Genomic DNA, 14,928 nt, shown 5'->3' with positions numbered 1-14,928 from the left:
AATGGGACAATATGGTCCTTTCTTCCATTTCCTGAAACATTTCTGTTTTGGAGATAAGTGGTTTTCATCAGACAGCGACAATTGTGTTGTTGTTATCAGATTGACCCTGGGTCATGTTCATTAGGGCATGCAAGGGAAAACATTTCAAAACATTTCAAAATGGGAAACAAAAATCAGTGCATCTTATTGGACGTCAGTCTAGGTAGTCCCTCCCTATTTCAGACAGTTTTATTTCTTATGCTGCCTAAAGAACAAGATCCCAGTTAAGGCCGAGCCCAATGAGGTTGCACCAGCACTTCAATCTCCAATAAAAGACCAAGGGGATCCATTAATCCCAAATAAACGCATTAAAATAACCGAAACACTTGGAACAACTACCCAAGTTTATAACAATAATACCCAACAAATAACAATAATTCATCAATAATATGAATAGGGTCATCAATTATGGGCTGTACGCACTACCCTCTGTAGCGCCTTGCGGTCAGAGAGAGAGAGGGGGAGAGATTATGACATTATGTGAGAGAGATACATTGTCAATTATGACATTATGCCATAGATACAGTGAGTACTATAAGCCAGTTGCATCTGTTTGATTGATATAATCATTATCATCATTCTCTCTGTTTGGGGACAGTGTTCATTTTCCACAATGCAGGTTTACTCTAGTACCATTTCATTGGTCATCCCAGCTTGAACTAACTTTGCCCAGAGCAGAAACCATCCATGACTCCATAGGTAGGCATTATGAGCCATTGGGACTTGTTACAGGTGATTATAGTTACAAATGGACAAGGGTCATAGACAGTATGTGTAGCACGCTCCCCCCATGGCCATACCTACATAGTAATGGAGTACATACAGAGAGATCCAAGCTCACAAAGAGGACAATCCATTTAAATTCACAACATTCCTGATTAAATCAAATGATCCAGTTCATATAAAGTGAATAGAATACTCAGGTTCATTTTCTAGGGCATTTGAATCTAGGGCAAGTTTTTGCCCATTCACCATCTAAAAGTTTGTCTTTCCTTATAGTGTATGGAAGGAATCTATAAAGTACATGGAAGATGGTGCTCTTTCTGGTTCCACGACACCAAGCTGGTGCAATGCACAGGTGGTTGTTGGCACCTTAATTGAGGAGGACAGACACGTGTTAACAGCTGGAGCGGAATTAATGGAATGGTATAAAATACATTGAACACATGGTTTCTATGTGTTTGATGTCATTCCATTCGCTCCGTTCCGGCCATTGTTATGAGCCGTCATCCCCTCAGCCTCTTCCAGTGGTGCAATGTGCTGTAAATGTCTGAGGTTTATACTGACAAACAGGAGAGGTGTCATAGCAGAAATCGTTCAGTGTGCCAGGTAGTGTCAGAACAGGGAGTGTTCTTTGTAGTCCCATGTACCTCTTCTTCCTGTATCGTCCCAAAGAGTTCAATGGTCAAGAGCTACATGGGTTGACAGTGGGAGGGCTCCAGATGATGTCTTGTTTGTCTGGATGGAGAGGGAGGCATCTTGGCTCATCATAGCATAGACTAACCAAACGGGGCTTATCAAAGCGTAGACTCACCAATCAGGGCACATCAAAGCGTAGACGGACCAATCAGGGCTTATCAAAGCGTAGACTGACCAATCAGGGCTCATTATAGCGTAGACTGACCAATCAGGCCTCATCATAGCGAAGACTGATCAATCACTGGGCTCTCTGAGGGCATAAACTCCGTCTTGATGTTGCCAGAAGTCTCAATTTGAACACACTGCAAAGACAGCAAGAGATACATTTTATGCTTGCAAACAACGCCCAGCACACATTATCATGAACTGATTGGTTGGACAAAGCTTATGATATACAGACCCCCCCCCCCCCCCCCCCCCCCCTATAGTTCTGTATTCTCACACTATGGCAACAAAGAAACACATTCACACTAACAGTGGGTATTAGACACAGACACAGCTCTCAGAGGGAGACAAGTCTGATGGCCTTCACCGACACTCCATGGAGATTACCAAAAATCTATTCACACACGCACAAACAAGTTTCAAGTTTCAAGTTTTATTAGTCTTATGTACAGGATACACATGGTATGCATCGTCCAATGAAATGCTAACTTGCAGGTTCCTTCTGGACAATGCAACAACAATAAGACATAGTAAAATATAAGAATATGAACATAAAGTAAATGGTTCAGTAGAATAGAATAAACATTTTAGCATAAGTATAATACAGGAAGGCACAATTTATTGTGTTTTGGGGAAGGAGCGATTGGGGTGCAAGTGTTTAAATTGTGCAGTATTTAGCAATGATAATAAGAGTCTGGAAGCAGCAGTTGTGATGTGTGTGTAGCATAAATGTGTGTGTGTGTGTGTGTGTGTGTGTGTGTGTGTGTGTGTGTGTTTGTGTGTGTGTGTATAAGTGAGTGCATGTGTGCTAAGGCGCGGAGAGTCAGTGGAGGTGGTCAGACCAGTTCAAGTGTTCTGCAGACTGATGGCTTGTACATAGAAACTGTCTCTGAGCCTGTTGCTATCAGATCTCATGCTCCGATACCATCTGCCCGACGGTGAGGGACTGAACAGCTCGTGGCTGGGGTGTGTGGGATCCTTGATGATGCCGCGGCCTCCCTCAGGCAACGTTTCAAGTAATGTCTCAGGAGCGCTTGCCTCTGAAGATCCTGTTTGGCCAATTACATCTTGGCCGGCGGTCTGTAGGGGGGCAGATGAAGCGCTACAAGGACCAGCTGAAAACGTCGCTGAAGAAGCGCAACATCAAACCCACAGACCTAGAGGAAGCTCCTGCTGTGCTGACCGTTCCACCTGGCAGCAGCTCTGCCAGAGTGGTGTACAGAGGTGAGAGGAGCACAAAGAGACAGCAAAAACAGCTCAGGACACATACAACCATGCTGCCCTTACCAACACAGACTGAGACATACAACCATGCCTGCCCCCGCCAACACAGACTGAGACATACAACCATGCCTGCCCCCGCCAACACAGACTGCACATTCCCCACCTGCAATAAAGTTTGTGGATCTCGGATTGGACTCTACAGTCACCAAATAATTCACTGTTAACTCAGAAGTGGAACTCATCATCGGATAAGATGGACTACCGTAACATAACGTGTGAGTGTGTGTGTGGATTAGTGTATGTCTGTGTGAGTGAGGAAGTGAGTGCATATGTGCTAAGGTGCGGAGAGTCAGTGAAGGTGGTCAGACCAGTTCAAGTGTTTTGCAGTCTGATGGCTTGTAGATAGCAACAGGCTCAAAGACAGTTTCTATCAGATCTCATGCTTCAATATCATCTGCCCGACGGTGAGGGACAGAACATCTCGTGGCTGGGGTGTGTGGGGTCCTTGATGATGCTGCGGGCCGCCCTCAGGCAACGTTTCAAGTAGATGTCCTGGATGGGGGGGAGTATGGTCCCAATGATGCACTGGGCCGTCTTCACCAACAGCTGGAGGGCCTTGCGGTCGTGGACGGAGCAATTCCCGTACCAGGCCACGATGCAACCGGTCAGGGCGCTCTTGATGGTGCAGCAGTACTATTTGGAATTTATTCAGCCGCCTTAGGAAGTAGAGACGCTGTTGTGGTGGTGTTGTTGGTCCATGTCATGTCGCCGGTGATGTGGACACCGAGGAACATAAAACTGCTGACTCTACTGTAGTCCACTGATGTGGATCAGACATGTTCCCCCCTCTGCTTCCTGAAGTCAACAATCAACTCCTTTGTTTTGCTGATGTTGAAGAAAGGTTGTTGTCCTGGCACCACAATGCCAGTTTACTTACCTCCTCCCTATAGGCTGATTCACCGTTGTTGGTTATCAGGCCTACAGCAGAGGGCTGAGGACAACCCCCTGGGGGGCCCCTGTGTTAAGAGTCAGTGTGGAGGAGATGTCCTTGTCAATCCTGACAGCCTGTGGTCTGCCCGTCAGGAATTCCAGGATCCAGTTGCAGAGGGTGGTGTCCAGACCCAGGGCTCTGAGCTTGGTGTTGAGCTTGGAGGGAATCAAATTAAGTGAAAATGTATTTGTCACATGCATCGTAAACAACAGCTTTAGACTAACAGTGAAATGATTGCTTACGGCCCCTTCCCAACAATGCAGAGAGAAAAAAATACAAATAATAGAAAATTAGGGAATAAATACACAATGAGTAACGATAACTTGGCTATATACACGGGGTACCAGTACCAAGTTGATGTACAGGGGTACGAGGTAATTGAAGTAGATATGTACATATATGTAGGGAGAAAGTGACTAGGCAACAGGATAGATAATAAACAGTAGCAGCAGCGTATGTGATGAGTCAAGAGAGTTAGTGCAAAAAGGGTCAATGCAGATAGTTAAATAGTTAACCAATAGCTACCCGGACTAACTATTTAGTAGTCTTATGGCTTGGGGGTAGAAGCTGTTAAGGGTCATTTTGGTACCAGACTTGGTGCATCAGTACCGCTTGCCATGTGGTAGCAGAGAGAACAGTCTATGACTTGGGTGGCTGGAGTCTTTGACAATTTTTAAGGCCTTCATCTGACACCGCCTGGTATAGAGGTCCTGGATGGCAGGGAGCTCTGTACGGACTACCCTCTGTAGCGCCTTGCGGTCGGATGCCAAGCAGTTGCCATACCAAGTGGTGATGCAGCCAGTTAAGATGCTCTCAATGCTGCAGCTGTAGAACTTTGTGAGGATCTGAGGGCCCATGGCCAAATCTTTTCAACCTCCTGAGGGGGAAGAAGAGTTGTCAGGCCTTCTTCACGACTGTGTTGGTGTGTGTGGACCATGATAATTCCTTAGTGATGTGGACACCAAGGAACTTGAAGCTCTCGACCCACTCTGCAACAGCCCCGTCGATGTGGATGGGGGCGTGCTCGGCTCTCCATTTCCTGTAGTCCACGATCAGCTCCTTTGTCTTGCTAACATATAGGGAGAGGTTGTTGTCCTGGAACAACACTGCCAGGTCACTGAACTCCTCCCTATACGCTGTCTCATCGTTGTTGGTTATCAGGCAAACCATCGTTGTGTCGTCAGCAAACTGAATGATGGTGTTGGAGTTTTGCGTGGCCACGCAGTCGTGGGTGAACAGGAAGTACAGGAGGAGACTAAGCATGCACCCCTGAGGGGCCCCTTTGGGCACCCGTGTTAAGGATCAGCGTGGCGGATTTGCTGTTGCCTACCCTCACCACCTGGGGTGAGGGTAGGCAATAAACAGCATTCTCACATAGGTGTTCCTCTTGTCCAGGTGGGAGAGGACAGTGTGGAGTGTCATAGAGATTGCGTCATCTGTGAGCTGTTGGGGCAGTATGCGAATTGGAGTGGGTCCAGGGTGTCTGGGATGATGGTGTTAGCCATGACCAGCCTTTTAAAGCATTTCATGGCTACAGATGTGAGTTCTAGGGGGTGATAGTCATTTAGACAGGTTACCTTGGTGTTCTTGGGCACAGGGACTATGATGGTCTGCTTGAAACATGTAGGTATTACAGACTGGGTCAGGGAGAGGTTGAAAATGTCAGTTAAGACACTTGCCAGCTGGTCAGTGTATGCTCTAAGTATGCATCCTGGTAATATGTCTGGCCCCGCAGACTTGTGAATGTTAACGTGCTTACTCACATCTGCTATGGAGAGTGAGATTGTCACGATCGTCGTAGAGAGTAGACCAATGCGCAGCGTTAGTTGCGAACATACTTAACTTTATTATCGTTAGTGATAATATATCAACAAAACAATAAACGAAACGTGCAGTCCTACGGTTAACACAGAAACAAACCAAACGGAAACAAGATCCCACAAACACTAAGGGAAACAGACTGTTTAAATATGGCTCCCAATCAGAGACAACCAGCAACAGCTGACACTCGTTGCCTCTGATTGGGAGCCACTCTGGCCAACATAGAAATACCACAACTAGAACTCCCACACAGAACATAAACACATAGACTCTACACAACCTGGCTCAACATAAAAGAGTCCCTAGAGCCAGGGCGTGACAGTACCCCCCCCCCCCCAAAGGCGCAGACTCCGACCGCGCCAACAGAACACCACAGGGGAGGGACCGGGTGGGCACTCCGCCTTGGCGGCGGATCCGGCTCTGGGCATGATCCCCACTCCCTCTCTAACCCCCCACAGTACCCCTGGTCCGGTCTGGCCCTGCTGGCCGGAGCTGGACTGAACACTGGTGGAGCGGATTGCTCTAGCTCCGACGTGGAGCAGCTGACCGGTACCGGACCAGGCACCGGTGGAGCAGGCACGGGCCGTGCCGGACTGACGATGCACACCACTGGCTTGGTGTGGGGAGAAGGAACAGACCGAGCCGGGCTGACGAAGCGCACCACTGACTTGGTGCGGAGAGCAGGAATGGACCGGGCCGGGCTGGCGACGCGCACCACTGACTTGGTGCGGGGAGCAGGAACAGGCCGGACCATACTGGGGACACACACCACTGGCCCTATGCAGGGATCAGGAACGGGCCGGACCGGACTGGTAACACACCCCAGTACCTCTCGCCGTGCCTCCACACTTTCCCTCTCCTCTGTGACCAGTGGCCCCCTTAACCTGGCGGCCTCCTCTGCACACCCGCTGGACCGCTCCATCGCGGCCTCCTGCTGCCCCGTCGTCCACGGCGTGAGCCCCCCCCTAAAAAAATTCTGGGGGTCTCTCCTCCCCGTGGGCCAGGCCTCTATAGTTCTCGCCCAACTCTCGCTCTTCTGCTTCCAACTCCAGCCATTCTGCTCTTCATTTGGCTTGACCCAGTCGAGACTCTTCCTCCACTGTTCCCAAGTCCACCCTCTCTGCTCTTCACTAGGCTTGACCCAGTCAAGGTTGCCACGGAGATCTGCTAGCGATTCCCCTGGCGATGGCTCCTGGACACGCTGCTTGGTCCAGTTTTGGTGGGATCTTCTGTCACGATCGTTGTAGAGAGTAGACCAATGCGCAGCGTTAGTTGCGAACATACTTAACTTTATTATCGTTAGTGATAATATATCAACAAAACAATAAACGAAACGTGCAGTCCTACGGTTAACACAGAAACAAACCAAACGGAAACAAGATCCCACAAACACTAAGGGAAACAGACTGTTTAAATATGGCTCCCAATCAGAGACAACCAGCAACAGCTGACACTCGTTGCCTCTGATTGGGAGCCACTCTGGCCAACATAGAAATACCACAACTAGAACTCCCACACAGAACATAAACACATAGACTCTACACACCCTGGCTCAACATAAAAGAGTCCCTAGAGCCAGGGCGTGACAGAGATCACACAGTCGTTTGGAACAGCTGGTGCTCTCATGCATGGATCAGTGTTGCTTGCCTCGAAGTGAGCATAGAAGGAATTTAGCTTGTCTGGTAGGCTCACGTCACTGGGCAGCTTGCGGCTGGGTTTCCCTTTGTCATCTGTGATAATTTGCAAGTCCTGCCATCCGACAAGCATCAGAGCCAGCGTAGTAGGATTCGATCTTAGTCCTGTATGGAAGATTTGACTGTTTGATGGCTCGTCGTAGGTCGTAGCAGGATTTTTTACAAGTCTCCGGATTAGTGTCCAACTCCTTGAAAGCGGCAGATCTAGCATTTAGCTCAGTTCAGATGTTGCCTGTAATCCATGGCTTCTGGTTGGGATATGTACGTAGAGTTACTTTGGGGACAACGTCGTTAATGCACTTATTAATGAAGCTGGTGACTGATGTGGTAAACTCCTCAATGATATTATGTGCTAGCGAAACAGTCCTGTAGCTTAGCATCCACTTCATCGGACCACTTCCGTATTGAGCACGACACTGGTACTTACTGTTTGAGTTTTTGTAAGCAGGAATCAGGACGATAGAGTTATGGTTAGATTTGCCAAATGGAGGGCAAGGGAGAGCTTTGTATGCGTTTTAGTGTGTGGAGTAATTGTGATCTTGTGTTTTTTCACCTCTAGTTGCATAGCTGACATGCTGGTAAAAATGAGGCAAGACAGATTCCAGTTTCCCTACATTAAAAACACTGGTCACTAGGAGCGAAGCCTCTGGATATGCATTTTCTTGTTTGCTTATGGCCCTATACAGCTTGTTGAGTGCGGTCTTAGTGCCAGCATCAGTTTGTGGGGATAAATAGACATGTATGAAAAATATAGATGAAAACTCTCTTGTTAAATAATACGGTCTGCAGTTTATCATGAGATATTTTAACTCAAGCGAGCAAAACCTCAAGACTTCCTTAACATTAGAGATTGTGCACCAGCTGAGACAAAGAGACACACACCTCCCCCCTTAACCTTACCCAAAGCTGCCGATCGGTGCATACAAAAACCAGCTAGATGTACAGTACCAGTCAAAAGTTTGGACAAACCTACTCATTCAAGGGTTTTTCTTTATTTTTACTATTTTCTACATTGTAGAATAATAGTGAAGACATCAGAACTATGAAATAACACATATGGAATCTTGTAAGTAACCAAATAAAGTGTTAAACAAATCAAAATATATTTTATATTTGAGATTCTTCAAAGTAACTGTCATGCCCTGGCTCTGGGGACACTAGTATGTTGAGCCAGGGTGTGAGTTTTCATTTGTGTTTGTTCTAGTTGTTGTATTTCTATGTTGGCCAGGGTGGCTCCCAATCAGAGACGGCTGTAGCTCGTTGTCTCTGATTGGGAGCCATACTTAAGTAGCCGTTAGGCATTGATTTGGTGTGGTTTCTTGTTCCGTGTTGGTTTGTGAATGTAACCAGGGACGTCACGTTTTCGTTTTGTTCGTGTGATCATCTATAAATAAATATGTTCGCATTCCACGCTGCGCCTTGGTCCTCCTCTGTTCCCGACGATCGTGACAGAAGAAACCACCAAGACTGGACCAAGCAGCGTGTCCAGGAGCCATCGCCAGGGAGATCTCTAGCAGATCTCCTTCGCCTCCTCGACTGGGTCAAGCCGGGTGAGGAAGAGAAGGGCTGGACTTGGAAGCAGAAGGGCGAAAGTCTGGCGAGGGACATGGAGACCTGGTCTACGGGTAGGAGAGACGGCCAGAAATTTTTTAGGGGGGGGGCTCACGCCGTGGACGACGGGGCAGCAGGGGGCCGCGATGGAGCGGTTAGTAGAGGAGGCCGCCAGGTTACGGGGGGCCACTGGTCACAAAAGGGGAGGAAAGTGTAGAGGCACGGCGAGAGGTACTGGGGTGTGTTACCAGTCCGGTCCGGCCCGTTCCTGATCCCCGCGTAGGGCCAGTGGTGTGTGTCCCCAGTACGGTCCGGCCTGTTCTTGTCCCTCGCACCGAGCCTGTGGTGTGCGTCGCCAGCCCGGTTCGGCCCGTCCCTGCTCCCCGCAACAAGCCAATGGTGCGCGTCGTCAGCCCGGTCCGGCCTGTTCCTGCTCCCCGCACCAAGCCAATGGTGCACGTCGCCAGCCCGGCCCGGCCCGTCCCTGCTCCCCGCACCAAGCCAATGGTGCACGTCGCCAGCCCGGCCCGGCCCGTCCCTGCTCCCCGCACCAAGCCAATGGTGCACTTCGTCAGCCCGGCTCGGCCCGTTCCTGCTCCCCGCACCAAGTCAGTGGTGCGCTTCGTCAGCCCGGTCCGGCCCGCTCCTGCTCCCCGCACAAAGTCAGGGGTGCGTTTCGTCAGCCCGGCTCGGCCCGTTCCTGCTCCCCACACCAAGCCAGTGGTGTGCGTCGTCAGTCCGGCACAGCCCGTGCCTGTGCCACCGGTGCCTGGTTCGGCACGGGTCAGCTGCTTCACGCCGGAGCTAGAGCAATCCGCTCCACCAGTGTGCAGTCCAGCTCCGGTCAGCAGGGCCAGACCGGACCAGGGGTACTTTGGGGGGTTAGAGAGGGAGTGGGGATCATGCCCGGAGCCGGATCCGCCGCCAAGGCGGAGTGCCCACCCGGTCCCTCCCCTGTGGTATTTGGTTGGCGCGGTCGGAGTCCGCGCCTTTAGGGGGGGGTACTGTCACGCCCTGGCTCTGGGGACTCTAGTATGTTGAGCCAGGGTGTGAGTTTTCATTTGTGTTTGTTCTAGTTGTTGTATTTCTATGTTGGCCAGGGTGGCTCCCAATCAGAGACGGCTGTAGCTCGTTGTCTCTGATTGGGAGCCATACTTAAGTAGCCGTTAGGCATTGATTTGGTGTGGTTTCTTGTTCCGTGTTGGTTTGTGAATGTAACCAGGGACGTCACGTTTTCGTTTTGTTCGTGTGATCATCTATAAATAAATATGTTCGCATTCCACGCTGCGCCTTGGTCCTCCTCTGTTCCCGACGATCGTGACAGTAGCCACCCTTTGCCTTCATGACAGCTTTGCACACTCTTGGCATCTCTCAACCAGCTTCATGAGGTAGTCACCTGGAATGCATTTCAATTAACAGGTGAGCCTTGTTAAAAGTTAATTTGTGGAATTTCTTTCCTTCTTAATGTATTTGAGCCAATCAGTTGTGTTGTGACAAGGTAGGGGTGGTATACAGAAGATAGCCCTATTTGGTAAAAGACCAAGTCCATATTATGGCAAGAACAGCTCAAATAAGCAAAGAAAAAACAACAGTCCATCATTAATTTAAGACATGAAGGTCAGTCAATACGGAAAATTTCAAGAACTTTGAAAGTTTATTCAAGTGCAGTCGCAAAAACCATCAAGCACTATGATGAAACTTGCTCTAATGAGGACCGCCACAGGAAAGGAAGACCCAGAGTTACCTCTGTTGCAGAGGATAAGTTCATTAGAGTTACCAGCCTCAGAAATTTTGCAGCCCAAATAAATGCTTCACAGAGTTCAAGTAACAGACACATCTCAACATCAACTGTTCAGAGGAGACTGCGTGAATCAGGCCTTCATGGTCGAATTGCTGCAAAGAAACCACTACTAAAGGACACCAATAAGAAGAAGAGACTTGCTTGGGCCAAGAAACACGAGCTATGGACATTAGACTGGTGGAAATCTGTCCTTTGGTCTGATGACCAAAGGTTCCAACTGCCGTGTCTTTGTGAGACGCAGAGTAGGTGAACGGATGATCTCCGCATGTGTGGTTCCCACCGTGAAGCATGGAGGAGGAGGTGTGATGGTGTGGGGGTGCTTTGCTGGTGACACTGTCAGTGATTTATTTAGAATTCAAGGCACACTTAACCAGCATGGCTACCACAGCATTCTGCAGCGATACGCCATCCCATCTGGTTAGTGGGACTATCATTTGTTTTTCAACAGGACAATGACCCAAAACACACCTCCAGGCTGTGTAGGGGCTATTTTACCAATGAGAGTGATGGAGTGCTGCATCAGATGACCTGGCCTCCACAATCACCCGACCTCAACCCAATTGAGAAGGTTTGGGAGGAGTTGGACCACATAGTGAAGGAAAAGCACCCAACAAGTGCTCAGCATATGTGAGAACTCCTTCAAGACTGTTGGAAAAGCATTCCTCATTATGCTGGATGAGAGAATGCCAAGAGTGTGCAAAGCGGTCATCAAGGCAAAGGGTGGCTACTTTCAAGAATCTAAAATCTAAAATATATTTTGATTTGTTTAACACTTTTTTGGTTACTACATGTTTCCATATGTGTTATTTCATAGTGTTGATGTCTTCACTATTATTCTAGTAAAAATTAAGAAAAACCTTGGGAATGAGTAGGTGTGTCCAAACTTATGACTGGTACTGTATATTATCAATGTCCTTCTTCAGCCACAACTGAACAAGGATATGTATTGTAACGACCCTGTATTGTGTTCTGTGTTCATGGATGTGTTATCGTTCTCATGGGTGCTAGCAGGGGTTAAATATGCCAGGACAGATGGAAAGGTTGGGGGGGTATGATGGGTAATCCCGCGGGGTTTTGGAATGCTTAAATAGGGGTTACGGTCTCATCTCTCTCTCTTCTGTTCGGGACCCTTGATTTGACATGTTCTATTTGTGTATGTTCGAGGTTTAGCGGCGTGGGTTGTGGCCTGAACAATAGCCCATTCAGGAATAAACCTGTGTTCTGCCTGTACACCTGGTGCCCGTCTCTCTTTTACTTTATGACCCAGCTGGGTCATTACAGTATATTACAGTTCTTCAGGTCCCCTTGATAGGATAGTCCCAAACTGAGCTCCTCCAGTTTGTTCTCTAGTAATTGTACGTTCGCCAATAGAACGAAGCGTAAGAGGCGGTTTATTTACTCGTCGACGTAGTCTCTTCAGGGTTCGTTTGCCTCTTTTGCGCTGTCTCTTCGTCTTTCGAGTCCCGGGGCTTAGGGCCTGAGCAGTACCTCCGCAGCTGCCGACTCGCTGTTCTGATGTCCAGAAGCTGTTTTCGGTCATATTAAATGGAGGAAATATTATGTCCAAAGATCAGCGTAAAAAAACACACAAAATAGCAGAATTGGTCAGGAGCCCGTAAGACGGCAGCTACCCATCTCTGCAGCGCCATCTCACAATAGTGAGACAATAGTATTGAATGCTGAACACACACACTCACACATGCGCATGTGCGCACACACACACTCAATGGACTTATATACATACAGACACAGATACAGAAACACACACACTGTACATATGCACACACACACACACACACACACACACACACACACAAACACACACACACACTGGCACAGCCGCATCAACTACACCACATCAGAAAAATGAAATACGCTGGAGGCATCAACCGTTGAGGAGAAATCAGTGGTACCCATTTACACTACTAGTGGGTGTAACTAACTGTCAGCACACAGTACACTGGATCCCCTCAGCGTCATAGCTGCTGATCAGGAGGGTTTATTATATTAGGATTCCAGAGTGATTTTTCAGCTCCTCTCACCCTCTATGCCGTAAAGCATTTGTGGGCCAAGGAGAAGGGTAAACTCCCTGTGTAGTAAGTGCTTATTAATATATTCTACTGCTGGTTTGACTTCTTAAGATGCTCTGCAGGTGATCAAACTATCAAATACTGTCATTGAGATGTATTACATATAAATTGGCTGTGAATCTATTTATATTGTATGCTGCGGTTGACTACCAATAAATGAAACTGACACCCTTCAAGATTATCTTTGGCAGACTGACCAAAATAAGTGATACCTCACAGCCATTCACAGTTCTTGGGTAGAAGATTGACCCATAGAATTAGTAGTCCACCCATCACGGAACGTTCACTTTATTGCGAATGTCCGTTCTAGTCGTTCTATTTCTTATAGATGTACCTACCTGGTTGTTCTGCATGTGTCCATTGTTGAAGTCCATGATCCGGGGGGTGAAGAGCGGGTCGTGCTGCTGCGTCGTCTCCACCCTCTCCAGCCTAGGGGATATGGGACGTCCCCCTCCACTCCCCATGTCTCCTGCGTCCCCCACCCCAACCCCGTTGGCCTTGTGGAGACACAGGACCTTCCTGAAGCTCTGCTTGAAGTTGTCCGACAGGAAGCCGTAGAGGAGTGGGTTGGCGCAGGAGTTGACGTAGGTCATGATGACCAGGAAGAAGTAGACGCCGGCGGTGACGCTGTTCTCTGGTATGATGAAGACGAGGTTGACTATGTTGGTGGTGAAGAAGGGCAGCCAGCAGATGACGAAGACCACCACGATGATGACCACCATGCGGGTGACTTTGCGTTCGGAGCGGCGCCGCCTGGTCAGGCCTGCCTTGGCCCCGGCAGACTTCACCTGTAATGAATGGGAGGCTTTGCTCAGTGACTTTGTGAATGAATATCTTTGGACATGGATACCTTTGAACATCACTATATTGAGAGGATTTATAGAGTGGTTTGGAGAGGTTAAAGACCCAGGCCAGGGTTTAAGGCACTGGTCCATTGGGTTTGGAAATGGAACCAAACCTAAGAACCATTAGAATTCAGTTTGGGACAGTGAGAAGAAGGGACTAGGGACTGAAATGGAATGTGGCCTCAAACAAATGGAATAAGGCTTCAAACAAATGGAATGGGGCCTCACACAAATGGAATGGGCCTTAAACAATGATCAAACAATTAACAACATAAGACTAAAGAGGATGTGGGTTATAGTACAAACCAACTATACCTTGATGATGATGAGCAGGTAGCAGAGGCAGATGATTAGCAGGGGGCCGAAGAAGCCCAAGATGGCTGTGTAGAGGATGAAGACTGTTGACCACAGCTCCTGGGGATCAGGCCAGCTCATGTTGCACGAGTTGAAGCGGTCCTGCACATCTGAGTAGATGGTGACCGGCAGCACCACCACGAATGACACCACCCACACCAGCCCGTTGATGATCTTAGCCACCTTCGGCTGCCGCCACTTGGCGCTCCGAATGGGGTGCACCACGGCCAGGTAGCGGTCAATGCTCATCACGGTCAGGCAGAAGGTGCTGGTGAACTGGTTGATGGAGTCTACGGTCATGACCACGCGGCACAGGAACTGCCCGAATGGCCAATAGGAGAGCACGTTCTGGGTGGTCAGGAAGGGAAGTCCTAAGATGTACAATTCATCTGCTAGGGCTAAGTTCAGGAGGTACATGTTGGTGACAGTCTTCATCTTGGCATAGCGCAGGACCACGTAGATGGCCAGCGTGTTGCCCAGGAGTCCCACCATGAATACAGTCATAGAGATTACCGCGGTGATAACGGTGCTGCTGTCCTGGAAGGGAGCGCTCTCTCCGGACCCGTTCATGAAGGACTTGGTGACCATGGAATAGCCGATGGAGGAGGAGGAGAGGTTGAAGTCCCCAGGATTGGAGGTGCAGTCTTGGGGATTCATGGTGGGGAGGTGGGGGTGGGGTTGGAGGTCAGGGAGATGGATCAGGAAATGGCCCATAAGGCTGAAAATAAAAACAGAACTGTCAGTTATTGAGGATGGAAAATAAACATTCTAGCCTAAAGTAATGGACATTTTGAATAGACCAGAATAGAAGAAGAATATAGAATAAATTAGAATAGAATTGAACATCATTTGTCATTCTGACATTTGTCTATGAAAACCATCTTATGGATGAGGGGTTGAGTGTTGTTTCAATGTTTTTGTTATGTAATAGTGT

General features: G+C 48.5%; 1 protein-coding gene across 1 annotated transcript; it reads right to left on the bottom strand.

Moving 5' to 3' along the window:
- Positions 1 to 1,676: 1,676 nt before the first annotated feature.
- LOC311144574 (somatostatin receptor type 5-like) lies at positions 1,677 to 14,708 on the bottom strand (the record flags this gene model as incomplete). The annotated part of the gene is made up of 3 exons (XM_084180609.1): positions 1,677 to 1,760; positions 13,134 to 13,583; positions 13,956 to 14,708. The coding sequence occupies 3 exons, from the start codon at positions 14,706 to 14,708 to the stop codon at positions 1,677 to 1,679; spliced, it is 1,287 nt and encodes a 428-aa protein (XP_084036735.1).
- Between the last annotated feature and the right edge of the window lie 220 nt (positions 14,709 to 14,928).

This window comes from Coregonus lavaretus (assembly GCF_964263955.1).
Source record: "Coregonus lavaretus genome assembly, chromosome: 2".
NCBI classification, from domain to species: domain Eukaryota; kingdom Metazoa; phylum Chordata; class Actinopteri; order Salmoniformes; family Salmonidae; genus Coregonus; species Coregonus lavaretus.
This window is presented reverse-complemented; position numbering and strand designations above follow the sequence as displayed.